This window comes from Oryzias latipes, chromosome 14 (assembly GCF_053564925.1).
Source record: "Oryzias latipes strain Hd-rR chromosome 14, Olatipes_Hd-rR_3.1".
Classification (NCBI taxonomy): Eukaryota; Metazoa; Chordata; class Actinopteri; order Beloniformes; family Adrianichthyidae; genus Oryzias; species Oryzias latipes.
This window is the reverse complement of record NC_136250.1, coordinates 2230247-2258050: the sequence shown is the minus strand read 5'-3', so window position 1 is coordinate 2258050 and position 27804 is coordinate 2230247. Positions and strand designations below refer to the sequence as shown.

Sequence of the window (27804 nt, the reverse complement as noted above, 5' to 3'; positions counted from 1 at the left end):
ATCACTCCACACTTGGCACATTTTAGAACTCTCTGTGGTCCACCAGTCAAAACGTTTGCCCACCCCTGGCTTAGATAGACGTGGAATATTCGTTGTGGTGACTCCTAAAGGGAGCAGCTCAAGCACAAAGAGAAAGATGATGTGAAAAAGGGATGTCAGATAAGTTCATATGTGTGTACATGACAGATGACAGAGCCATGAATTCAACGGCACAATCATTTTGTTAAATATAGTGTCCCATCACTATTTCACGGTTCACCTTGTGTGGTCTCGCTGTTTCGTACATCTTTTTCAGAGCAACCTAGTATACTTTTTTTTTCAAATAGTGTTCTGTATATGACACATGGAATGACTTTGTCGTTCAACCTCTTTTGTTCATAATCACCTGTACAGAATACTTTTAGCTGATCTTTGCTTTCATTCTATAATACTGGACTTATTTCTATGAAGGTTTGAACTTTGAGAGTGTAAAGAAGAGAGAAAAGTGTAAAAATTTACATGTCTGAGAAAGGTGTAGAAAATGTGTAGTGAGGAGTTTCACAGCCTTAAAACACCTGTAATCCTTGTACACAGATGTACCTTTGTGTGTTATTTTGAACATATGCTATTGCCTCTGAATCTTTGACAGACCATTCTATCGACTTTGTTACAACTTAAGGCGGATAGGACCAACGGGAAGAAATGATGTAGTCCGTGTATAACGAGAAAAAATAAACAATGAAGAGAATTTGTTATTGATTTCTAAAAACACACTGTTGTGCTGCTGTGTTTAGAATCCCCCAAATATTGGAGACACTGTAAAAGTCCAAAACCTTCAAACAACTGCGAGGATTTCCTCCCTTTTGGCTTTTTCAGTTCTGTTTTCTCGGTTCTTGTCATGTTCTGTTGGCCTTTGAATCTAGGAACAGAAGGTGGAGTGGGGTGATTTGACATCTTTCCCTCAGGTATCCACAGCAGCATGACAGAGTGCTCTGTGATCTTTGCATATGTATATCTGAAATCTTCAAGGTGGATTTTCACCTCAGCCTTCATCTGCTGCCCCCCCCACACTTTTCTATCTTCCCTCCCTCTTTCTATTTGCTTGATTTCCATTTTTATGTTCAGTCCGCCCATCCTCCACCCCTTTCTGTGGCTCCCACTGCTGACGCTCTGCTTCTCTGTGCCAGGCCGGGCCAGTCTGCACGGCAAGTCCTCCCTGCGGATAGACAATGTGCGTTCAGATGACCATGGCTGGTACGAGTGTAAAGTGCTGATGCTCCAACAGCAGTATGACACCTTCCACAACGGCAGCTGGGTTCACCTGACTGTCAACGGTAAGTGCAGAGATTCAAAGGCATCTTTTTAAAAAACACGTGCACTGTTAGAATATATTAACACTTTTTTACAGATGACGTGATCATCAGCTCAACAGTATTTTTAGTTGGGATATTCTTTGTATTGTAGCTCAAAATATTTTTAGGAAAGGTATGATAGATTTAGCCCATGAAGCCCCAGGAGACACGTTTTTTTAGCTGTCCATGGGCCAAATCAAAATAACTTCAAAAGCCTCACAAAGATAAAAAACCACAGTTAGAAAAAGGAAACAGGTGTACAGTCCAAACAAAAAAATAACTATCTCATAAAATGAAGATACTAAAAAAGGACTTAAAGAGAAAAAAAATAAAAAATATGTTTGGTAGACATTTTCACAGAGAAAGAAAAAAGGAATGACTTCATGCTTGGCCCCAAAATGTGAACTTTTAGGCCCCCTTGATTACCTTCAATCAGGACTTGAAAACTAGTGAAACCTTCTTGAAACCGAAGTCATGTTGGTGTCTGTGTGCCAGCCCACAGTTACATGTGCCTCTGCTGTGCCGCCTTCCGCTGACCTGGCAGGTCATATCCCTGCCTGCAGTGGCTAATAAAATGAATGAATGAATAATTGTCTTTAATATTAAGAAGTAATTTTAGGGTGTCTGGATCTAAAACAACAAAAAGTCTTAAATGTTTAGTAAACAAGGGTTGACCAGCAAATTCAGAGCTTTACCTTTTGGCTCAACTCCTTCTTTACTACAAATGCTGCAATGGCACCACTGCAACTGCTGCACCTACCTAACTATCAATCCAATGCTCCATCCTTCCTTACTACTGCATGTGACCCCAAAATACATACCAAACTCCTCCATATGGGGAATGAGCTCCCCCCTTTTTCCGGTCGAGAACCATGGCCTCTGACTTGTAGACTGCCTGGTGTCAATACTGTCATGGCCTTTTCAAACCTCCCCCAGGTTTGAGTTTTTGCCCATTGATATGCCTGCTGCTTGGAATGCCAGTGCTTGTCAGTTACCTCAGGGGCCGACCAGAGTTTATTGCAGTGTTTCCCAACCCTGGTCCTCTGGAACACTGTCCTGCATTTTTTCTATCCAACCCTGCTCAGACACCTGCCTTTGATGAATGTCATTGTCTGGCGTCTACAGAGTCTGATGATGAGCTGAATCAGGTGTGCATAAGCAGGACAACATGGAAAACATGCAGGACATTGTTCCCCAAAGACCAGGGTTGGGAAACACTGGTTTAGAGAACTCCTTCTTCATTAAATTATCATCACTTACTTCTGTCGATCACCACTGGGTTCATTGTTTGTTGGGCTGAAAGGCACCAGAATCTGACAACCAAAGCACCTAAAAGCTGCACTGACAATGGAAGTGGAAAACGTGATTCACCTCAACTCAAGTCTCTAGTCTTCATTGGAACTTGGTTAAAGCTTGCCTAGATGTGGGAGTTGAAGACCCTTCAGACTGTGAGCTCAGCCAGACCTTCCAGACTCCTTCAATACGTTATGGCCTGTCAAGTCTGTCAGATCGCCTCCTCCTGTAGCAAATTCAAATCACCATCATGTGGCAATTGGTTTAAAGCTTCGCCCTTGAGTGTCTAAGACACATAGCAAAAGCTCAAATGACACAACTACAAAATCAATCATTGAGCTAATGACTAGCATGTATTGGTACAAACTGCACTGATGGACACCTTTGGGCTTGAACGTGGTATTTTGTATGGACAAACTGTGAGTGGCACACAGCTGGCACACAAGTCCAAGTTCGAGCATTTTCTATTAACCCACCTGGATACTTCAAGAAGCCTGGGTAATCTATTTGGCTGCTTGGCCTATAAGCCAAGACCACAGGGGCAGTTGCAGTGCAGAGGTAATACAGCAGACCTCTGTATGGAAGATTGCAGGTTCAGTTCCTACCTTTCCCGCCCATATGTTGAAGTGTCCTTGGGCAAGACACTGAACTCCGCATTGCTCCAGGTGGTTACAGGTTGGCGCCATGTTTACCAGCAGTGTGTAAATAGGTGAATGGGACTGTGACTTTGAAGCACTTTGGGTCTCAAAGCAACGTAGAACAGGGCTGTATAATTATATGTGTTTTTACCATTTACAGACCAGGGGTGCAGAGATACAGTTATATTGTTCACCATGATCAAGATTAACACTTGAGCTGTGGGCTATAAACAAACCCACCCCAGTCCACTGCCTCTCATCATTGGGAAGTCTGCAGTTGGGTCTGTAAGTTTCTTTAACTTCCACCTCAGTTCCCTCTTGTAGGAATTTTTCTGGTCTGGACCAGAAAATCAAATCACTGTCAAAAATTCCAATCAGTTACAATTTATTTTGCCTTACAGGTGTTAAGATGTAGAGGTTAGTGTGACACATTCACACACTGATGGTGGCTCCGCTGCTGAACACTGGCACCAACCTTTACCGCCAGGAGCAATGTGGGGTTCAGTGCCTAGCCCAAGGACACTTTAACACATGGGCAGGCAAGACGGATGTCAAACTTGTGATTTCTGATCAGAGGTTGACCATTCTTCCTCTGCACCACAGCAACCATCACATCCGATACACGTGGATGTGGATAACTTTCAGCAAACAAAACTCCTGCCTTCGTTGGACTGTTTTAACATTCATCATCACTTATCCATGTGATAATGCTTGTTGCTATGGCAACAGCAGCATAAATACAGCCCCACATGCTGCCGACATCATCCTTGACATCATGCCACATTAGTTAAGTTCTCCTCTAGCATTCCCCCTCTTCTTTCTCCTGTCATTCCATTACAGCTGTCAAAGCTATCTTCCACTCCTTTCCTCAGGCGAGTGGGAGAGGGGCTGACCCCGCAAAACCCTGCATTATTGCTGTTACACACTTAACTCCAGTATCGATGAAGATTACCACATATTGCAGGGCTTTGGAAATGTTAAATGGCGTATACTTATGTAGCGCTTTTCTACCTTCTACAAAGGCCTAAAGCACCTAACAGTCACAGTCCCATTACCCAGTCACACACACATTCACACACTGGTGTTGAACACTCGTGCCATTCTTCCAATAGAGGTAAGGTGGGGGTTCAGTGTCTTGCCCAAGGACACTTCGACACCTGGGCGGGCAAGGCGGGAATCGAACCTGCAATCCTATCAATGCACCACGGCCGCCCCTTAGTATTACATGGTCACAAACATCTGGGTCAGGATAGGTTCAGACAGGGAATGTGATTTAGATTATTTTATTATAAATGCATCATCTGTCTGTTTTTTTAGTCATCAGTGTTTGTAGATGATCTGATTATAAGCTGTTGAATCTGTTGTGGGTCACAGATGGACAGAAAACAAAAATCTTGAATGTTTTCTATGCATAAAACAGAAAAATGCCAGAGAAGAATCCAAGATGATTTTAATGTAGACATTGACAGACTGGTAAGCCATGCATTCTTATTTGAAAGTGGTCCCTATTAAAATTCTTGATTTTTGAGTCAGTTGAAAATTGTGTGACTTTGAACCTGGTTAAAGCTTTCGGAGAGGTAGGAGTTGAAGACCCTTCAGGCATGGACCTCAACCAGACGTTCTAGACTCTCTTAATATATTCAGGCTTAATTTATCTTAGAAGGTACAGGTCTGCACAAACAGTAAATTAATAAACCCTAAATTAATAAACCCTAAGCCATCCAAATCCAGAGCCCAAGTTAAGCTGCAGCTCAGTGACAGAAAGTGTTGCTACTTGCTTAGAAAAACGGTAAGAACACACAGATGTGAATGATATCACTTTTGCAGGTGTCATGTTTATTTGTCATCACAGCTATTCTGTAACCCCGAGTCCTTTCCTGAGGAAGAGATTAGAGAAGAAGAAGAGATGCTGAGTGCCACTGACGATGAAGAGCAGAAATCTTATCGGGGTAAAACCTCCAAAGCAGGGCAGAAGGGTGACACTGAGGTCAGAGAGCAGACTGAGGACTCATGTTCACATGTTTGAAGAAGCTTCTCACTTCAATCAAACGTGACATTCAGTGTTTGATAAACACACAAGAAGCAGCAAAGTAGTGACCGAAAACGGGTGGAACCACGACAGGTTAATCAGATTGGCTACTGTATATAAATCTATAAATCATAACCAAGAGTGAGCCTAATATATCTATGGAATCGTGACCCTATTTGTGAGTCTTAACCTGTTTTTGAGCTCACAAGTGGATTAGAAGCAGTTTGTTCATAAGTAGCATTGCATTGAACAATATCAGACATGGATTTATAACTGTATCCCTGTTCACTGCTGCAGAGGGGATGATTTACTTCAGACATAAGAGGCCACAGGATTATGGATGTAAGCAGATCAGCCTCAGTCCAGAGTTGATTAGATATGGAGTCAAACATGATACTGACAAATAAGTGCAGATGGGAAAAAGGCAACCTGGAAGACATGGGCTTGGAGCAATTATACAAATATGTAAAAATGTGTGGGGAAGGTCTTGGGCAGCAGTGCCGTTGGTCTTGTATACGCTCTTGAAACCTTGGCAGAAGTGTGCCAAGGAGAGTTTTTAAGATTGCTTTTACAACATGTGTAAACTGTAGCACGCTAAATGTGTTTCACTTCATCAAACGTAAAAACCTTTTTGAACAATACTGAAGTGCTAGGACACGAATGGAAGAACAACCATCGTTTCTTTTGAATTGTCAAAAAAGTTGGATCTTAGGACGACATATTTCATAGATGTGATCATTTTTAAATTAAAACAAGCATCAACAAGATTCCATTTGTTCATATGTGTAATATACAGTATTACACGTATGAACAAATGACTGATATTTTTTTCTGCAAACTGCCATTGTCTACACCTGTCACTCAAGAGAAGACAGGCCCCGCCCACACAGATGCCATTGGCTCTGTTTGGTCAGCTCTCCTGAGCTTTATGAATAGTCTGCAGACTCAGAAACATGCAGGGCGAGAGATATTCTAACATAAAAACCAACAAAAAACTTTCTGTTATAAAATGTTCAGCAGTTTTAGCTGTAATGTTCCCTGCCTTGTAAGCCATGCCAGTAACTCGTCAGGGTTTTCACGATGTCTTAATGACATACAAGTCAGTTTGAAGTCTTCATATAGATATTGATTAAATAATAAAACAATTCTGGAAAACAAATCAAGAAGATTAATGAAATGACATGATAATGATAATGGAAACTTTTTTTTCATTCTAACCTGAAAAGAATTGAAAGACTGAATAACTGGCTGTAAACCAGGGTATTGATTTATCTGTTGTTGTTTTTATCATGTTTGACCTATAGAAGAAATAAAAATAAACTAAACTGGATTCAATTTTACACGAAATGACACTTGTCTTTTTGCAGAGCATTAGGTTTGTGGGAGAAAGCAAAAAATAACAAAAAACGTTCCTGCTGTGCTTTGAGAAGTGGCCTAAAACAGAAAGTCCAGGCCTGTGTTTCAGTCAGAAGTCTGTTTGCTTCATCGGTCTGTGCAGCTGGGACACGGGCTTGCTGCTGTCTCATGCACTGTAATTTGAATTTAACAAAAGAAAGAAAAAAAGCTTGCTTTTTTCTATCATTTATTATTGTTTTTGCTTTTCAATCTACTGCCTCCCTCTGTACTCCTCAGCCCCCCCCACATTCACAGACACACCACCTCAGTATGTCGAGGCCAAGGAGGGGGGAAGCATCACTTTGACCTGCATGGCGTTCGGAAACCCCAAACCCTCTGTCAGCTGGCTGCGAGAAGGCAGTCTGATGGTCAGCAGTGCCAAGTATAAGGTAATCATTATTTCATATCATATTTCATCTGTTCCATGTTGCTACCTAAAGGAAAAGTCCATTTTAGTGTGTTGTTCTAGACCATTATAAAATGATTCCCAGATGTTCATCTACATTTTTGAATTTTATTTTTTTAAAAAGCACATTCAAATATTGTTTTAAGTTCATTTTTATAGCATAACTGTTTCTGGAAATTTTTATTTCAATTTCAAAAGAGGAAAAGCCCTTCTCACATGATTTTCTTTTTACAATTGCCCCATCCTGTGCCCATAAGCACAGGACGTTTATTAGATAACTAATATCTACAGGACATCTCAGAAAGCCATTTTGTTTCTCTGTCTCTACAGTGTTCTGCATGTAGAGATTTACTACACATCTATCTGTAGACATCTAATCTTGGGATATTTTTAGAAAACCCTTTTACACATTTACTAGTTAAAAAGTAAACACTGCAGTTTTACATCCATCCATTTATCTTCAGAATCCCGTTTGGGGTCACAGGGTTGCTGGTCCCAAACCAGCTACTGTTGAACTCACACCGGAGCAATTTGCAGTTAGCAGTTAACCAGGGAAAGATGTTATTTAACAGAGGGAGGAAGCAGGAGAAAATCCACACCTGTGTAGGGAGAACATGCACTTTTCACACACAAAAATCCTAGTCAGGATTTGAACCAGGCTGTTTGTGTTTAGAGAAAAAGGATGACAGCTCACCAACATCACGCTGATAGAATCACGTTTGACTTTGCTTTTCTAGTAGTTTTATTTTAAGTCAATCTGCTGCAGCAAAACGGTCTTATTTCTCATACTTATTGGGGTGTATTTTATTTTTAAAGGTACTTGTATTTGCTCTTTTAGATAGGAACAGAAAAAAAGTGCAACAGCCTAGCGACTTGTTCAGGTTGTACCTCGCCTTTGTCCAACAGTAGCTGCGTTGGAGGTCTGCTACCTGCATAGTGATCCTGTGTGAGTTTGGCTCTGTAACAAACTGGTGACCTAATTAAGGTGTAACCCACCTTCAAGAGGAGCTGGGTTGGAACCAGCAACCCTGTGACCCCAAAAGGGATTAGGTGGGTTCTGAAGATGAATGGATGGATTTTTAACTTGTAAATAAAAAGATTTTCTAAATTTATCCTAGATTCAACCTCTACAAGCAGAACACTATTGGTAGATCTCTAATAGAGTAACAAAATAGGGTTTTCTGAGATGTCCAGTAGACATCAGCAATAGATGTCTATTAGTTATCTAATAAACATATTGTAGGAAGAAACTACCCAAACTTTTGTTAACAACGCGCAAGGCATGATTGGATTGCGACACGCTTAGCTGTGGGAAAGTTGTCTGCTAGAGATCTAAACGGCAATGTGCTAAAGAGAGGACATACTGTACAGTACAATAATAGTGATACATAATGTAGAAATAAGGAACACATTATACTCATGACAAAGGATTACTCTAGTTGGTAGTTTCAGTTGTAGCCCCTCAGTTCTACTTCCAAATCTCCAGATTTGGTTGCTAGACCATGTAATCGAAGACACACTGACCTTCCCTCTAAAGGTGTGGCAGAAAGTTCCCTGTACATTTGGCATGAGACAAGTTTTCTGCTTAAAACAACGTCCATCAGAAATTTAAACATGATGCCTACAAATGATAGCAGTTTGAAGTGTAAAATGGTATATACTTGTATAGGGCTTTAGTACCCTCTTAGAAGGCCGAAAGTGCTTTACAGTCACAGTCCCATTCACCCGTTCTCACACACATGCACTCCACTGCCAACCACTGGCACCAACCTGTAACCACCAGGATCAATGTGGGGTTTAGTGTCCACTCTACTTCTGCACCACGGCCGCCCAAAAAGAGAAACATACTGTAGTTTGGGGGTCAAATGTGTGACGTGTCTTTAGTGTTAAAGTTCTTATCTTGGAGAGTATAACCCTTGTGCTATCCTAGGCACTTTAATGTTTGGAGTTGGGTCATCTAGACCAGTTTTTTTCAACCAGTGTGCCGCGGCACACTAGTGTGCCGTGGGAGATGGTCAAGTGTGCCGTGAGAAATTGCCCTCATTAACTGATCTAAAAACATTTACTATCTCCAGGAAATCAGCTCTTTGTTCATCCAAACAGGCCCTGATAAAACACTGAGAAGTTAAGAATATGAAATATCATAAAATTATTTTTTCTTTGTGTTTATATGATTCTATTAAAGATATTTTGATAAGAATAACGGGATAGCGCGATTTAGCTGCAGCTATAAGTGTGTAAGGAAAAGTCCCGCCCTTTTAACTGTCTCCACCAATCATTCTTGAAGGCTAAATCACATGTCATCAGTCTGACCAATCAGAAGTGGTTAAAGTATTCACTTCCTTGTTTCGATTTAGCGCAAAAAAGTCTCTGTTCTAACAAAAATACCAGCTAAAGTTCGTCTTTAGCGGTGTAGCTTTCCACAGAATCTGGTATCAGACTGGAACAAGTGAACAAAACCATGAAGCTCAAAGACGCTGGTCTTTCTGCGGTCGGCGCATTACGTGCACTACATCTCCCATGATGCAGTAAAGTGACTGTCTTAGCGCACAATGAGTCTCTCCTCTTAACGTCTTAAAACAACGAACACACATCAAACAGTTTTTGAATCTTTTGACTTAATTTTTAATACATCTTTTAGAAAAAACAGCTGCAGCTTCCAGGGTTTTCTGCAACAATTATCACAAAAATGCATGTGAGGTTGCGGAGCGGCTGTAGATCAATACAGACTGAGCTTTTTTTTTTTTTTTTTTTATCTATTTTTTTGGATGCTGGTGTGTCGCGGGATTTTTGTCAAGGTTAAAGTGTGCCGTGGCTCAAAAAAGGTTGAAAACACTGATCTAGACCACTAGACAGAGCTCTGAACCTTTTTTCTTCAATGATTTGTGATCTTCACTAGTGTCCATGGATTACATGAAATCTTTCCACCTTTATCCACCTTTGTCATGGTAGGGAGAACACGTCAATGTAAGGGTGGGGTCATCAAAGATAGCACAAGGGTTAAAGACACAGTGGTAAAGAGTCATTCTCCAAATTTCGGTAAGGTTTACACGCTATTGGGACTTCCCCACAAACTATCCCTCCTTGATTGGTAGAAGAGCAGTATCCAGAAGAGGTGTGTGGGTTGGGGTATCTCCAAATCAACTTCAGATATGAAGTGCATACCATTGGAAAGGACTATTTAGATCAGGTCTACCTGCTTGAGACACTTTATTAGATATTGTCTTCGCGCAGAAGACTGATTTTAGGTGGCACTACATTTGGAAACAGTGTCAGTAGGAGGAAATGTTTATAAATCAGAAAGAAAATGTTAGAAAACTGTTTTACATTTTGTAGCTTTTATTGACTTTAACTGTTCAGCTTCTGCCCACTAATGTCTCAGTTTTTCTGGGATTATTAATTGTAAACAGCAGCTAGTTGTATTACATACAATAATTTTATATCTTTTGATGCCTTCTTTCTAATTACAGTTTTTCTCAGTCGCTTTAGTACAATTCTCATATCAGAATGAAATTCCCAAAACTATTTGTTTAATCTTCACATCATGTTGTCACTTGTGCACATCATATAAGCAGTTTCTCACTTCTTTGAACAAGTTGCAATTGCTTTGGTACATCCATGCAAATGATTATGTACAATTCTCTGCTCTTTGCTACATTATCAATTGTTTATGTCATGTTGATCAAAATGTATTATATAGTTCACTGTGCAATAGTCTTACTCCTCAAAACACCTAGTCATTAGTTCATCGTATAAGTCATCAACTGCAAAATGGTTGACCAAGTTGTCATAATGTGACAAACATATTTCGCTGCATTGCAAGAGAGCATATTCACTGTGATGTGGATGAGAATTTGTGGCCTAACATACAGGAACGACAACACTGTAAACCCGAACGTTCAGAGAAATTAAATATGATGAGTAGCTAATACTCAAAGTTTTAAAAAAACTCTTATAACTCAATCATATAAAGTTTGTTCAACACATCCCCTGTTTTGAGTATATGTAACTAATAATTTTTTATTAAAATAAAATATGTTTAAATTAAGTAAATTAAACTTAAAACATAATTAAAGTGTAATATATAGATTTAAGTATTGCATCCTGGATTTCTTATCTCTCTTGTTTCAGGTGGATTAAACAATTCCTTGCCCCGCATGCTCTCAAATTTTTATTTTTATTTTTCTAAATATTGTAGCAACCTGCAGTCCCGCCTTCAGCACCTAAGACTCATGGGAAGTGGGGAATCTTGGTGTGAAAACCATGAGTGAAAGGGCTGGAAGCAGAAGTGACATGCATGCTGTTTGGCAGTTTGTGTGTGAGTGTGTGTGTTCAAATAATTGGAAGAAGCGGGCAGAAGCAAAGGTTCCTTTGCACAACAGAAGTTATTGTTTGATAATATACTTCTTGTAGGATTAAAATTTAAATATGAATTTAAAAGTTTATTCCTTTTTTTAAATTCATAAATATAGAGAAAAGTACTTTTATTAGTTTTATTTAGGCATTGCACAGAAAGGAGTGAGTCATTAATATTGTTAGGCAGGTGTTTACAACATTTTGCTGTACAATCTAAAAAGAGCATTTGGGCTGTAGTTGGAAAGATAAACTTTTTTCCATTGTTCTAACTTAATTATTTGGTTTGGTGAAAATAAATCATTTTTTTTAGTTCATTCAACTTAAAAATAACATGTAGTTGTCTGATGTAGTTATTTTTACTTTCAATCAACTTAATTGAATTAAGTTGGTGTAACTTTGGTGTAAATGCATCATGATGTCATAACGTAAGGCAGCGCAAGGAATTATGGGATACCATTTTCTATGCCAATCTGGGCAGATTGGGGTTTAAGTGTGCGTTTTTGTCCATGGTTTTTGTTGTGTAGCTGTTTTACTCTGTTTTAACTAGTAATTTAAACTAGTATTTTTATTTCTTTCTGCACCATAAGTTAGAGTTTGGTAAAGGATGATGACCAACCCCGTAGAGCACAAAACAGTGTATGTCCCATTATTAAAGGCAGAGTTCACAACAGCTGAGCTCCTGTCTAGAACTATGTGACATTGCTGGGTCATTCATGTCTTTGATGTGAATAAATCAAGGTCCAGTAGTTGAAACTTTAGAAAAATGAGCCAATGTATATTGTTGCAGCAAAATTTATAATATCTTTTTTCAGTTAGACTAACTTATCAATTTGAGTTGAATAGCCATAAAAAACTGAATTGCATAAACTCAATTCAATTAGGTGTTACCAACTGAAGTAATTCAATTAAGTTGGATCAACTTTTTTTCTTTTTAGAGTGTTTTAAGTTACCATACTCTATTTTTTAGGCAATCATTTGCCTAAAGAAAATAAGTTTTGAAAAGCATGGTTTTGAGTTTACTGACTCAAACAAATTGATTATCCCTGTACAAGAAGGTAACTAATATATATCGAGTTCTGTTAAGATCAAATTGTTGTTTTTCGCTATTTTTTTAAGTTATGCAAACCTATTCTTGTGGCTTTGAAACTCAAAACTGCGAGTCATAGTGACTGATGACAATTAAGTTGTCTTAATGTGTAAATGTAAGTTATATTTAATGCCAATATTTGACTTGGACGAATTGACACTTTTAATTTAACTGTTATAAAGAAATACAAGTAGCACACAATTAAATCATTTATTTTGTGGAAAACTCAGACTTTTTAGTTAATCAACTCAAAAAAATTGTGGCAAATGATTGCCTTAATTTTTTAAGTTCTGGTAACTTGTTCGGGTTTACAGTGAAGAGGTGTAGGAAGACCACACCAATTCCTACTGCACTGCCTGTACTGTTGGACAGAACATTGTCCTATCTTTTTTTCCCTTTGTGTTACTGTTTGCAGTGGGTTTTTTCTATGTTGGTATGACATGGTCTGTCAACAAATTACAATATGAACAATAAAAGTGTAAATGTAAATCTTGTCCAGTCTCTTGCAATCAAACAAAAAAGGTGTAACTTCCATTTTACAATAATTGTCATCCAAACTTTAGCCATAGTTTACATCTGAACCTCCCTCTAAAGTACAGTTATATTGACAACATGACTAAGTCATTTGACTGTCTTGTTTGTAGACAATGACACAAGGACTTGACATTCTGATGGCACTGACATGTTCAATGACACAAAGACTTCGTTTTGAGAGATGAACTAAAGATTTTGAGCAAGTTACAGGCTTTTGCAAGAAATCCATAGTGTTTTGCTGTTTGTACAAATTGTTTGAGAAATGCACACACGTATTCGCAAACTTCAATTCTGATCTGAGAATTGTACTAAAGCGACTGAGAAAAACTGTAAAAGAGACAATGCTAGAGCAGACTATTGTAGAAAAAAGCAAAGACTAATATAGATGTAGTTCAGTCCAGTTCAGTTCAGTTAGTTCCATTTTTACAACAGGAATATTATTAATTAAAATAATGAAAGCTGAAGTTTCATGTAGAAGATGTTTTGCTGTTAATTCAAATAGCTTTCTATGTTCACTCAGGCCAGTTTTCCTGAAGAACAGAACCCCAGACATTGATTCTTGCTCATTTGTAGAAGGTATAAGAACTGTTGTGACTTTTAATTTGGGTCTAGGTTTAGTCAGCTTGTTTCTGTTGGATCATTCCTGAATCTTTCCTGATGTTAAAAACACTTAAGTGAAGTAACAATCCATCTGAAAAGAGAGCAGTGAAACATCACAAAACTGACAAGTGAAGCACATGAAAGACACAGGGGAAGCAGCAATGAACAGATGGATGAAGCACCCTGAAAAGAGTTGTACTTGGGAGCCATTTGGAGGTTTAACCTCCACGTAAAACCTTTAATGCTATGTAACCAGCAGATAAGTTGATGGTGTGCTAGAGGGCTGTTTAGGGAACTTTTCACACTCAGCAAGTAACCCAAAGCAAGTTACGAAAGGTGATGCTCATCAGGAAAAAATCTGCCAATGGCTTAATGTTTCCGTATCAACCCTGTGCCCTAGTTACTTTTAAAAAAGTGTTTTTTTTTCAGCTGTCTGATGGGAGTTTGACGGTGCTATCCATCACCCGGCAAGACCGTGGAGCCTACATGTGTCGAGCCTTTAGCCTCCAGGGTGAGGCCATCCACACAACACGACTGCTAGTACAAGGTAAGTATGCTGCAGCAAGCCATTCACACACACGCTCACACACTTATGGTGGATCTGCTACCAAACACTGGTGCCAACCTATATCCACCAGGAGCAATGTGGGGTTCAGTGTCCGCTCTACTTCTGCACCACGGCCGCCCAAAAAGAGAAAGATAGTTGAGGTTTAGTGTCTTGCCCAAGGACACTTCAGGCAAGGCAGAAATCCCTCCGTTGTTCAGGTGTAAGCGGAATAAGAAGCAAAGCAAATGAATGAGTTGAAATCCAGCATCCCTTGACTGCACACTCTGACCACTCTAAACCTTAAACTCTACAACCCCAAAAGAAAGAAGGACAACCTTATTTATGGTGTTTATAGAACTTTAACCAATGTCAGATTCTAGTCCATTATGTTCTGTTTGTGAAATATATTCCTTTGTGAAGGATTCATAGTTTAGGAGTGACTGTGTCATCTGATTCTGGCTTTCTTCTTTGCCTTCGGGTGCCCTCAAAGAGTCTCAAGTCATTCAGAGACAGAGATAGAGAGCAGAGAAGTTTACCTTTAGCTTTCTTCTCATGTGTGAAAAGTTTGGCCATTAATTACTGTTTTTTATTTTTAGTTGGAAAGTCTTAAAGTGAACCAGATTTCATTTCCCCCAATAATCCAGAACACATTTTCAGTCTGAATACACCAAAGCGGACCTTGGTCCGGGACCAGGAACCGCTCTCAGACCCGTTTTATGAGGTGGTCTCGTTTTTTTCCAATCGGACTGAGCTCCGGTTTTCTCAGAGTTTTCTCAGTCTGAATAGGCTCTGTGCTCAGAGCAGGAACAACTGAACCAAAACAGCCACCATAGCCGGGCATTATGGGATGTAAACAGAAAAGAAAAGAATTAGCCATGACGATGAGACCCATCAACTTACTGAAATGCGATTGGACAAATGCAGGCTCATTAAAACAACTTTCAACGTGATACATATTGCTTTTCACTGTTTTCCCAACAATCTATACGTCAGAAACATAAATCAGCGTGCCTTCTTAGCCGTCTTCTTGCCAGTAACTTTTTTGCAGCATAACTCAGCTGGACCAAAGCAGCAGTAAAAAGTGTTGCGCCTGGCATTGATACAGATGTTCTAAATTGGTCGGAGAAATAAAAAGTTTGAATAAGTGAACTATCCTGACAAGACTTGCAAAGCGCAGGACGTCCATAATTTCTGCTTCTCGCTGCTTTGCCCCGCCCCCATAATTCCTGGCCAGTGAATGAAGTCACATGGTTTTGTGTACAAGTTCTGTTTTAAAACCGAAACGTCCAGCAGACAGCAGTCTGAAAACAGACCAAGTGCAATGTTCAGGTCTCGATCTGGACCAAATTAAGCTGACTCTGTCAGTCTGAATTTGCTCAAAAGCTATTTAAATTGATGAAAATAGACACAGCTCAGCCATTCTGGATAACAGGAGCACATCAAATACTGAATTCTGGGCCATGAGTGTTTTCCTCTGGATGGACCAGAAAAAGACTAGAAAGAGTACCATCTGACTGGCGGGGGGGGGGCTGGGGTAACAACTCAGATAGCCTTTTCTCTGTATGTACGTCTGATAAAAGTTTTAGAGCAGTTCTTATGTCACAGCTGTCAAGATTCTTACATTTGAACCAAATATCGACCTTAACTTTTCAATAGTTGAGAGTGAGTGGTAGTGTAACAGTCAATTTAGGCAATGGCCCCATACACCCCGCACGGCCATGCTCGAATTTATGGCATTTAGAGTCTACACTGTTGCATGCTGTGTTGTGCTGTACCGTACTTTTCTTAGAAAACTCAAGGCTGTGGTTTCACCCATGCATACAAGAGCTGGCTTAAAGTATTATCAGACTCCAGGTCAGTGATTGGCCAGAATATGAAATATGTTTATTGTCTAGAGAAGTCAACTGTGAATACTTTCCCTAGAAAGACACAAGTGTAAGAAAGACCACCCAGATCCTTCCTTGGCTTTCTTATTTCATTTTTGTTTTAAAACACATACAGAGACTGAGCAGCAGGTTCATTTCAACTGTTAAAGCTAGAGACCAAAACCCAGCAGCACTAACAATTTCCTCAATGTTCTTCATTGTTATGATGGACCCCCCACACACACATACGCAAGGTTGGACTTTAGAGGAGTTTTGGGTCACCTATGTGCTTCTGGAAATTAGCAGATCAATTGTGAGGCTGGATTCCAAATGTAATCAACATTGCACTGAGCCCAAGGTCTAATGGTGTATTGAGGAAAACTGTATCACGTTGAGAACTAATGTCTTTATGTTTCTGGCATCCTGTGTGTAATGTCTTTTGTTGTTTTGCATATTTATTCATCTGTTGCTGTTTAGAACAGATTTTCTTTTGTTGCTTCATTTTAGGGGCGCCTCAGTCTTTACACACTTTTTGTACCTTACTGTTAGATTTAATGTTTTTATTTCTAAACCAGTAAAACATTTCTATTTAGTGTTACTGTTTCTATTGTTAACTGTGACGCTGTGGGGCTGGAAGTGGAGCCGTTTCAGAATTCTACCTGTCTTGTATGTAAAGCAGACCTTATGAATATTAAAATCTTTGAATAGTGTTTGCTGTAATTCCTCATCATTCTCTGGGTTTCATGTTCACAGAGATTTTCTTTTGTGGCTGAGCCCAAGTCAGAATGCCAGTTTCGCTGTCTTGTTTAATTCAGGTTAGATTAATGGACGTCCTCCTGGAAAGCCTGAGCCCCAGCTAAGAGACTCCCGTGCCAACAAATCTCCAGCAGTCAGCTGGTTCCAAACGGGGCGGGTTGGCATTGACACGCTGAGACAGTCATACACAGAAAAACACTCAACACCACTTACACAACCATCCAGCACATGCTAGTCCTGGTTATACTGCTAATGGCCTGGCAGATGGAAATGCGCTGCTTGTTAAGGGATCAGGCTGTGGGCTTCTAATCAGAGCTAACATATGGGGCTAACACTTAGGAGCTGAAACACAGGCTCAGTTAAGCTGTGTGAGTTTGTTCATACGCCCATGTTGACGCAAAAGTCTATCTTTGTGTGAAGCTAGAAGAAAACCCATGTTTAGTGTGTGCATCTGTATTTGTTTGTCTGTGTATGTATGTACATGTTTGTGTGTGTGTTGTAGAATAAATGAAAAGTTCCATCCTTGGGTGAATATGTTTTTAAAGCGTCTTCAGTTTGGTTGTGGTGTCTGGACCACCATCTTAGGGGACTAGGTAAATATACCTAGTGTTACCTTGGCTACCCGAGGATGCATAAACCCTTAGTGTAATAGTAAAAGCTGTCCAACACAGAAGGCTTTCAGCTCTCATCTGTTTGCTCAGTTGTTGGACAGGACAAGTAAAAAAAAAGTGAATAAACTTCGTGTTTCCAGGGCATTTAAATATTAGCTGCTTCACTACTACAAAAAGATCATTTATGACCTGATAGTGAAGCTTCTAGAGTAGGAGGGGTCAAACTCATTTTCACTGAGGGCCACATCAGCATAGTGTCTGTCCTCAAAGGGTCAGATATAACTTATACAAGTAACTAAATGTAATGAAAAAGAAATGTAAATAGTTAATGTTAAATAACTCATTCATTTATTTATAACTTTTTAAAGTGATAATTCCAGTTGCATAGAAAACACATGTTTGCTTGTTACTTTAGCATAAATCCTTTTACATTTGATTCTGTCAGGTTAGGTTATATGGACCTAATGTTTAGTTGCTCAATCCGATATTTTAAGTCCAATTTCCCCCTAGATATGAATAGATTCACACCAATTCTTACTTTTTATTCTAAGAAATTAAAAACTTCTATGCTCTTGCGGGCCTCATAAAATGACATGGAGGGCCACATTTGGCCCCCAGGCCTTGAGTTTGACACATGTGTTCCAGAGTGATGTGAGGACTTTAGTTCAAATGTTTTTTTAACCTTTTAGCAGTTGCTAAGACATTTCTGCTAAGTCTAAAAAGAACGGGTTTGCCAATGTTGGAGTTTAACAACCAAAGGAAAAAAGTTTCCTCTTCTGAAAACTGAAAAACCAAAAAGCTAACCTCGATTCAGTCTTTTCAGCGTCTCTCTTCAGTGTGATGCTATGGACTGATTGACTGAGCACAAATCAGAGCTGTGGGGACCATGGCCCCTAGTTTTCCCCTCTAGATACGCCACTGTCTGTTTTTACAGGGTACTAAAGCTGTCAAATGTTCTAGCTGTGCTAAACTCCTCAGAACTTTTCAAATATGTCACAAACATTTTATGCAAAAAAGTTTTTCACTTTATTGTTTACATATTTTAAGTTTTATGTAAAACATGTATTTTATGTCATCCAAAGCTCAAATTTCTGCTCCACTCTGTCAGGTCTAGGAATTCAAAACACAAAAAGGCTCAAGTAATGAGTTGAAAATGTTGTTGTTTTGTTGTTAAAAAAAGACTCAAGTTCAAAATCAAGTTGTGTCGGTTAAAGAAAAAGAAAAAAAGAGCGTTTCATCATAAAAGTTCAGACTGACATCCCAGCATGCTCTCACTCCTGGGGTGTCAAACAGCGCCCCCGGCCTTAGCTGTGTTCTGTCAAGTATTGTGATGGATGTTCCTCCAACCCTCACACAGTCAGTTCTGAAACGACATGCATGAGCAGAAGACAGTGTGTGGTGTTACCGTTCTTCTGCTGCGTGTTTGCTGGTGTATTTTTAGACAGTCCCTGACCTGCAGACGCTGAAAGAAAGAGACAAGAAAGCTGCTGCCGCTGCTGCTGCTGATGTTGACATTGCTGAACAATTGTTCAAATTTACAACATATAACATTTTTCAAACGTTTTGGGATTTAGGACTGATGTGTGTTGAAAAGTCTAAGATCAACGGTTAACGTGTGACTTTTGGGCAGAACTGCTTTAGGAACAGGCATGATTGTGTGTGAAACTGTCTGGATGAACTCAGATGAACCTACAGAAACCACAGAGCTGCCCACAACCACAGCTCTAAGTTCCATTGTGGAGTTTGAGGTTGACCTGTCTGACCCTTGTGTTTCCTCCACCAGGCCCACCGTTTATCATATCGCCACCAGAGAACATAACCGTGAACATCTCACAGGACGCCTTCTTCACTTGCCAGGCGGAGGCCTATCCTCGCAACCTGACCTACACCTGGTTCTGGGAGCAGGACAACGTCTTCTTCAAGAAGTAAAGTTATGAGCACTTATGTCATTTGTCTGACCTCAGTTTTTGTTCTACATCAACAGATTTACGGAGCGGGTCAAAATGTGATTTTTTTTTTGGTGGAAATTAAAAAAATAAAAGCATTTGTTCAAATAAAATTGCACAGGTCAGTGCAGGTCATTTTCCGTTAAATCACATAGGTATGTGAGCAAATTCATGCCCCATCCATTTTAGGGGGATTTCTCAGTTTGCTGAGTTGGTACGGTTTGGGCTTACCATTGACTGACAGCAAAAAAGCAATGTGAAAACTGTGAGGAGGAGCTGCAGCTTTACCACACAATCTGATGAAGTGGAATCCTTCAAAAATGGCAATAATCTGATCTATGTGGTTATTTAATGGTGCCCATCAGTTTTTAGAGTTCAGACAGGGAAAAACAGCAGTGTTTCTGGAGGTGACACGGATAGATGTGTCCTGTTACATTTGGGCTGTCGGGTACAAATGGAGGATTATATGGAAGGTTCTGGGATTTCCAGCTCACCTTTGAAGCCAATGGTGCTGTAGAGGTTTTCTTCACACAAAAGGAGACAACATGCGTCTCTGAAGTTTTTTTCCAGTGACGTTTTGCATAAATGTTCAGTCCCAGAAAGCTTTTTCTGTCCAAACACAAAGCCACATCTAAGAGATACTTGCAGGTTAAGCTGTCCACTCTTCTTTAGGAATTCAAATCAATGTTTCTTCCAAATAACTTTCTATGAAAGAATCCTCACTTGTTTCTGCTGTAACCCCGGCCCCTCGTTTCTCTTTATGTCAACAGTGACCTGAAACGAAGAGTCAGTATTCTCATCGACGGTTCCCTCATCATTGCTCAAGTAAAGCCGGAGGATGCTGGGAAATACACCTGTGTGCCCAGCAACAGCCTTGGCCAGCCACCATCTGCCTCTGCCTACCTGACAGTGCAATGTGAGTCTGCATCTCATTGTTTAATGCAAAGTTCTATCGAATCCACTTCACCTCTGAATTCACCCAGAAGTCCAATGAGTCTTGCTTATTGAGCAGATGTATCCATGAATAACTGCTGCATGCGAGCCTCAGGTCCCATCGCACAGCTGTGGGTTTTCAGAGCCCAGATGGAGGAGCTGAGACGCGACAACCTCTGACATCCGTCAGACAGCAGACATTTTGAATGCATCTGTGTGCTGACTGAATCTGAACAGAGACCGCAGCAGCCGTTGCGGTGGTGAGAGAGTTAAAGATGACATCATTGCTGGAAGACCGCAGACTTTTTTGTTAGACTGCAGGGCCATTCCCTTTGCTCATCTTCCCAGTGTTTCCTCTCGCTCTGCCCGTCAGCCCTCGTTACCTTTTCCTCCCTCTCATTTTGCTTTGAACCTTTGAAAATCTGCCAGGAAAAAAGCGTCCCCGCAGCATCCTGCGGTTAGAACCAGCTTGTTGCGAGTGATAGGGCTTTTTCTGTGCTATATTTAGTCTTGACAGATATTCTGGTGTGTGCTGCTGTTGCTGGGACTCCTCTGGGCACTGAGAGCTGGCAGGCTGATGTTCACAGGAGAGCTTCTCTGGAAACAGTTCATGCTTCCTGACTCTGTCATTTGTTCTCCTTCATGGCTTCATCCTCTGCTTCACTCACAAGCTCAGCTCTCCACCTTACGTCATTCTGTCTTTCTTTTTTACGCTGGTCCCACTCTCAGCCTTTCTCAACCTTCCCTCCATCACTTCCCTAAAAACACCCTTCACTCTCAGCTCGCGCACACCACCTCCCATTTTCATCAGACACCTCTCACTGTGGCAACCCTCTCTAACCTGCCAGAGATGAATGTGTGAATAAGCATCTCTAGGTCTGATTTAGAAAATCTACCTTTGATTCTGTCTGTTTTACAGTGGTTGAATGCTGATAATGTTGCAGCTGTTAAAGTTTATGTCTGAGTCCAAGGTTACTCCTTCATTTCTAACCTGACTTTGCAGACAGAAACTGAAGGTGACACTTTCTCTGCCATTCTTCTCTCATGTATTATGAAAAGACAGGAAAAAGTGTGGCTTGACCATCAGTTCCCCAGAACAGGGAGGTCCTGATGAACAGGATTCAGGACTGCTGCTCTGAGGCATCACACCTCTCTGCAACTGCTGAGATGAATGAAAAATAATCAAAGGCAAATTCAGAAGCAGACCAATACTCAGTCTGTCACAAAAAACTGAGCCAAAGCTTTGAGAACATTCTCACCTCATCCAACGTAATGAAGAAACAGCCTGGTTCTGTCAGTCAGACACAATGAGTTATATAGGATAGAGTCACTGGGCTGCAAGTTATGTACACAAAGTTGGACGCCACATTGGAAAGGGCGACAATTGAACAGACAGCTGGTAAAACATGGATGTGAGTTTTCACAAGTAAATTATTGCTGTCAGCTAATAAAGCGGAAGTTCTAGAAAACATTGTAGGAAGGTCTGATCTCAGAATAGTGAACGTTTAGGCTGATCTTGTAGTGATGACGATAAAGTCAACACAAACCAAGCCTGTTCAAAGTCAATGGTAGCATTAGATCTAGCACCATTTCCAGGTTATCTGGCAGGACCACCAATCTTTTTTGTCTTTTGGAGGATCACCTTAGTATATGTCTGTGTGTTCGACCTCAGATCAGATGAGACGACCCGCTGAATGGAGACAGACCACTAGACGTAGGAAAAACTAACAAGGATTCCCTCAGTAGCAGCGAATCCCTGAGGAACATGTGGTGTACGATAGACCACCTGCCCGGTGACGCGTGGGTGCATGAGTCTTTCTGATATAGGCTGGATGGGATCCACTTCATTTTGGACATTTTTCAACTCGGTGCTCGTGGTTCACAGCAGGCTCTTGTCTTTTCCTGTCATTGTTGTCCAGATCCTGCCCGGGTGGTAAACATGCCGTCTGTCATTTACGTGGCAATTGGTCTGCCTGGATTCATTCGCTGTCCAGTGGATGCCAACCCTCCTGTAACTCTTGTTAAGTGGAAGAAAGATGGCCTCTTCCTGCGCATAGATAAGGTGAAGCACTTCCAGTTCTTATCTCCAACATTAGTTGGAAGTTCTAGTAAAACCTGTTCTTCACAATATTTACTGACAATGACCATTTTCTTCAGTTTCCTGGGTGGAGCCAGATGGACGATGGGAGCATCCGTGTGGCTGAAGTGACAGAGGACTCTCTGGGCACCTATTCTTGCATGCCTTACAATGCCCTGGGTTCCATGGGGTGGTCCCCTCCTGCTCCCCTGGTGCTAAAGGTGCAGATCATTTGCCCACATTACAAACCCGAACTAAGACAGCTTCTAACGTCTGTGCTGGAATGGTTTCACCCTAACAGGACCCTCCAAAATTCTCTGTTGTTCCTGGAGGGGAGTACAGGCAGGAGGTGGGGAGAGAGCTGGTCATCCCATGTGAGGCAGAGGGAGACCCCTTCCCCAACATCACATGGAGGAAGGTGAGGGTTTTTAGAAAACCGTGTTGCTGTCGATGGTTTGTGGGTGTTATCTTGTTTTTAATTTCTATAAGAGAAAACATTCAGAATGTTAGCCAAGTTGTCTGTTGGATCATATGACACACATAGCTTAAGTGCTAAATGTTTTTTCATGTTGTTTGTTGAAGTCATGTAAAATGGGGAGACTCATGGTTTTTTTCATAAATGGTAACTTTACACATGCCTGTGCCAGTGTGTGGTGCACTCCTCTGCTTCTCTGCTCTGGTCTTGGCTGAACTGCAGGTTGGGAAGCCCAGCCGAAGCAAGCACAATGTTCTGCCCCGAGGCAGCTTACAGCTGAAGTCACTCACAAAGGAAGATCACGGGGAGTGGGAATGTGTTGCGACTAATGTTGCCACTAGCATCACTGCCAGCACGCATGTCCAAGTCATAGGTAAGATTCACTCATGGACATAGTCATGGTTGTCCATTTTTTCCATACTTTTGGAAAAGTAAGTGGTTTGATAATGTCATATCTAGTCAAAGATTCTCTGTGGTAAAAACATAATTAAGGTACAAAATGAAAGAAGAAAAAATGGCCTTGCTTATTCCTCTTCATGCTCCAGCCTCTGGTGAAACTTTTTCCCCGTAGTGAATGCTGCAAACATATTTACAGGAAAAGCAGTTTCCCTGGAAAAAATGTACTGATGGTCAAAACCTTTGGAAACTTTTTGAAAAAAGGTAGGGCAAGTTGATCTGTGCAGAAAAATGTATGTCTGCGCATACAATTCATTTTTTTTTTTTTTTTTTTAACTTGTCCTGTCCAACAGCTAGGCAAACAGATGAGAGCTGTGGGCCTCTTGTGTTGGACATATTTTATTTTAACAAGCATACAATTCAGACTGAAAGCTCAAAGACAAAAATCCAATTCTGAACAGTAAAACCACAGCTAAAGGCAGATTACCAGGTGTAGTGGTTAGCACTCTTGCCTCACAGCAAGAATCCCCTACAGCAGTTCTAATTCTGGCTGGTCTTTTCTGTCTGGAGCTTTTATGTTCTCTTCATGCATGTGTGGGTTTTCTCCAGGAACTCTGACTTCCCCCTACAGTCCAAAAACATGCTTCACAGGTTATTGGTGACTCTAAATTGTCCCTTAGGTGTGAATGTGAGTGGATGTGGCCCTGAGATGGACTGGACAACTGTCTAAAGTGAACCCCGCCTTCCCCTGTCAGTAGCTGGTTAGGCTCCAGCGACCCCGTGACCCTAAACCAGGGGTGGGCAAACTACGGCCCACGGGCTGGATCCGGCCCGCCTCCGTGTTTGGTCCGGCCCACTGAGCAATATCAGAGACCCATGTTTTTTATTTTGTTTTTTTAATCTGACCACACGATCAAAATGTGATCTGAAACCCTCTAAAATCTCTGTCAAACAGAACAGAAGACAGTCTTCATTTTCTACGTCACAGTTCATCTTTCCCGGTTTAGCTCATTCTTTTAGAGCCATTATGCTGCTTTTTTTAAACAGCGCATCCCGATCTTCGTCCTGATTGGCTGGAGACTCTGTCAATCAATCTCCTCCGTGTCTCCTGTACAGAAAGGCAGAGCTCTTCAGATCTACAGAAATCTGTGATCTGGGGGGTATTCCAGGAAGCAGGTTATGCTAGCTCCCACGGTAAGTTTGAGGCTAAAGAAGTTGATAACCTCAGTTTTCGGTTCCAGAAATGGAGGTATGTTTCAGGATATGTCAGGTTGCCATACCAACTCATGCTCTGAACATAACCTGGTCTGGAGCAGGTTTAGCTGAAGGTTAGTTTGTTTTCAGAGAGGTGAAGCAGCATGGCGTGTCCATTTGAAGATGATTTAGTGGATGAAGAAGCTCAGATAATACTTTTTCCACCATGAGAGGGTGATAAGACCACATATGGATGTTGGAAAGATAAACTTTTTACTTTGATCTAACTTAATTATTTGCTTCAGTTAAGATAAATCATTTTTTGTTAGGTCACCTTAAAAATAACACGCAGTTTCAGACAATTATTTACTCATATTCAAATTAATTCAATTAAGTAGGTGAAACTTTGGTGCTGCTGTAAGATCGGCACCGCAAGGGATTGTGGGATGCTTACGTCTCTGCACTATGAGGGAGAGGGAATGAGGGGATGATGAGTTTATATAGCACTCCTACCATTACGATTTGTAATGACAATGACGTAAAATTCTTTAATGAACTTGTGCGCAATGTGTTTTTTCCCTCCTTTTTATTGTAATGAAATGATCATATCTGCCGGCTCAAACTTAGACATATGAGAGATCAAGAAATATAATTAATTAAGATGGAAGAAATATTAATTGAATTGGAGTAATATGACATTTAGTTGGATTAATTAGAGTTGTATAAACAATTATTGAGTTTTATAGACGTAAGAAATTAGGTTGAATAAATTTAACTCAATTATTTGTTACCAATAGAAGTAATTCATTTAAGTTGGCAAAATTGGATAAGTGATATATATATATGCGTCACAAGGAAAATGGAAATGAGATCAGAAACTCGTGCGTTTACTTTGTCTGTTTTTCTGCTACAAGCAGAAACTCTTTCTTCTGATGATGCAGCCGTGTTACTTTTTTGATGGACGTATAATCTTCATTCGCCGTCATTAAAATCTCAGACTCCGTCTCACCGAAGTAAAACGCTCTCTTTTTTTCTCCACGCGTTTCCATGGTGACTCCGTAAATCGACGATCTATTGAAAATGTCTTTATGTACCTGCTGTGCACGTGCATTAACCCAGGGTTACCAAGTCGAGCGTAATTACGCTAACTCATATCCGGTCTTTTGGAACAGACATACCCAGAGTAAGCAAGTTCAGGCGGATTTCAGCCAGAGTTCAGGGTTAAAGTCAGGGGAGTTTAAACACGTTATCTGGAATACCCCACCAGGTCTTTGTTTTCATTCTAAGATCCTGGACCTAATTTCTATGAAGATTTGAGAATTTAAACAAGAGAAAAGGTGAAAATGTTCATGTCTGTGTGAGAAAAGTATAGAAAATGTGCAGTCAGAAGTTTTACTCCCATAAACATCTGTAATCATTCTCCGTGGATTTCACCGATCACGGTTATTTTTAGAACATAACTCCTGCAGTAAACGAGGGAACTCTGTTTTGGTGAAAAGGTAAAGCAGAAATATGCATAGCTGCTGCAGAAGACATCGAAATTTGCTTTTCATGATTACTGAATGAGAAACAGACGTGCAGGACACAGCGCAAACTGTGAGACGTGTGAGGAGCTACAGACCCTCAAAGTCTTTATTAGGGTTATGAGGGGTGAGGATCGACTATTTATTGTTTTTTTTGTGTTTTTTTTAAAAATGTATGTATGTATGTATGTATGCATGCATGCATGCATGCATGCATGTATGTATGTATGTATGTATGTATGTATGTATGTATGTATGTATGTATGTATGTATGTATGTATGTATGTATGTATGTATGTATGTATGTATGTATGTATGTATGTATGTATGTATGTATGTATGTATGTATGTATGTATGTACGTATGTATGTATATTTTTCCTGAAGTTTTGTCTTTGAAAATCATAGTGTTATTTGGTCATTGCTTTATTTCATAAATAATGTTAATGTTTAATGTTTAATGTAATAAAAGGATCATAAATGAATAAAACTTTATTCATACAGAACTTTACAACTCCTTGAAGGTACCAAAGGGCTTCACATTAAAAGAATGAACTAAAATGAGAACAAAAGTTTTAAACTAAAAACTCTAGAATATTCTGTTTTAGAATATAATTTTCAATATAAATGTTTTCATCTATATTCCATGTTATGTCATTCTCACTCCATACATCTGCTCCTGGTCCGGCCCTTCTATTGAATTTTAGAACCCAATGTGTCCTGCCAGTTAAAATAATTGCCCCCCCCTGATCTAAAAGGATGGATGAATGGAAGGCAAAATCACAAATAAAACAGTAAAATCCTATCTGGAAAAAAAACCCTGAAATCAAGCGTGTAAGTAAAAGATGTTCAGATTTCATACACCGATCTAGAATTTTGTTCCTGAACCTGAACATGGTCAGAGTGGAAGCCTATTTTGCACCATCAAGAAGACAGTTCCAGGTTTAGCAGAAGTAAACTGGAATGAAACTCTGTAGAGTTTAGTCTTGACTTTGGGCACCAGCAGGTAGTCTTTCCCTGAGCATCTCACATTCTAATTTGGTTCATGTTCCACTAACATGTTAAGATATAGTTTGGTGCTAAACCATAGAGAAACATGAACACATGGAGAGCTGGTTTAAAGTCTGTTTTCCGAGAGACAGGAAGTCAGTGCAAAGACCTGAGGACAGATCTGAGATTGTGGTTCTTCCTGTTTTTTGTGAGGACCTGAGCAGCAGTCTTGTTCACATAGCATTACTGTATCAAATTAAATCAAACTTTATTGATATAGCACTTTTCCTGTAAAACAAAACACAAATTGTTGTTAATGAACCTGCTGGAGATGAGTGCTTGAACATGTCTGTCTAGATCTGGTTTAAACAGAATTCTTTTGATTCTAGCCATCTTTTTAAGATGATAAAATATGCATGGGGTTTTAAATTCAGCATGACTTTTAATATTAACTCCTGGAACATGATTACTCCTAGATTTCTGACCTGACTTGTCGGTTTTAGAAAAAGAGACTAAAGGGGATTGGTAACACATTCTCTGTGTTTCTCTAGGCAAAAATTAATGATCTGACTTGTTCATGTTTAGCTTCCAAATTATGTTCTGTTTCCACTGTCTGATCTGTTGGAGGCAGTAAAAATATGAGTCCACTGGTCCACTTCACCTGCTGTGAAGGAAATGTCAATCATACTAACACATGCATAGTGTGGTAGGGTACATCATTGAATATTAGCTGGCCCAAAAGGCATGTACACACTGAACTAAAGAGGTCACTAGATGGACCCCTGGGGGACCCCACAGATCAGAGTCATTTGGTCTGGGACTC

The 27804-nt window shown here is 40.2% G+C and overlaps 1 protein-coding gene across 6 annotated transcripts in view; it reads left to right on the top strand.

Annotated features, from left to right (window-relative positions):
• igsf9bb (immunoglobulin superfamily, member 9Bb) overlaps window positions 1–27804 on the top strand; it is a 136577-nt gene that overhangs the window by 35493 nt on the left and 73280 nt on the right. For all 6 annotated transcript variants that reach the window (XM_023962303.2, XM_078931067.1, XM_023962302.2 and 3 more), the window contains exons 3-11: window positions 1167–1313; window positions 6924–7075; window positions 14099–14216; window positions 19232–19373; window positions 20165–20310; window positions 22247–22389; window positions 22485–22625; window positions 22706–22822; window positions 23102–23252. In XM_023962303.2, the coding sequence (XP_023818071.1) occupies window positions 1167–1313; window positions 6924–7075; window positions 14099–14216; window positions 19232–19373; window positions 20165–20310; window positions 22247–22389; window positions 22485–22625; window positions 22706–22822; window positions 23102–23252 (1257 nt within the window). The remainder of the gene's footprint in view (window positions 1–1166; window positions 1314–6923; window positions 7076–14098; window positions 14217–19231; window positions 19374–20164; window positions 20311–22246; window positions 22390–22484; window positions 22626–22705; window positions 22823–23101; window positions 23253–27804) is intronic.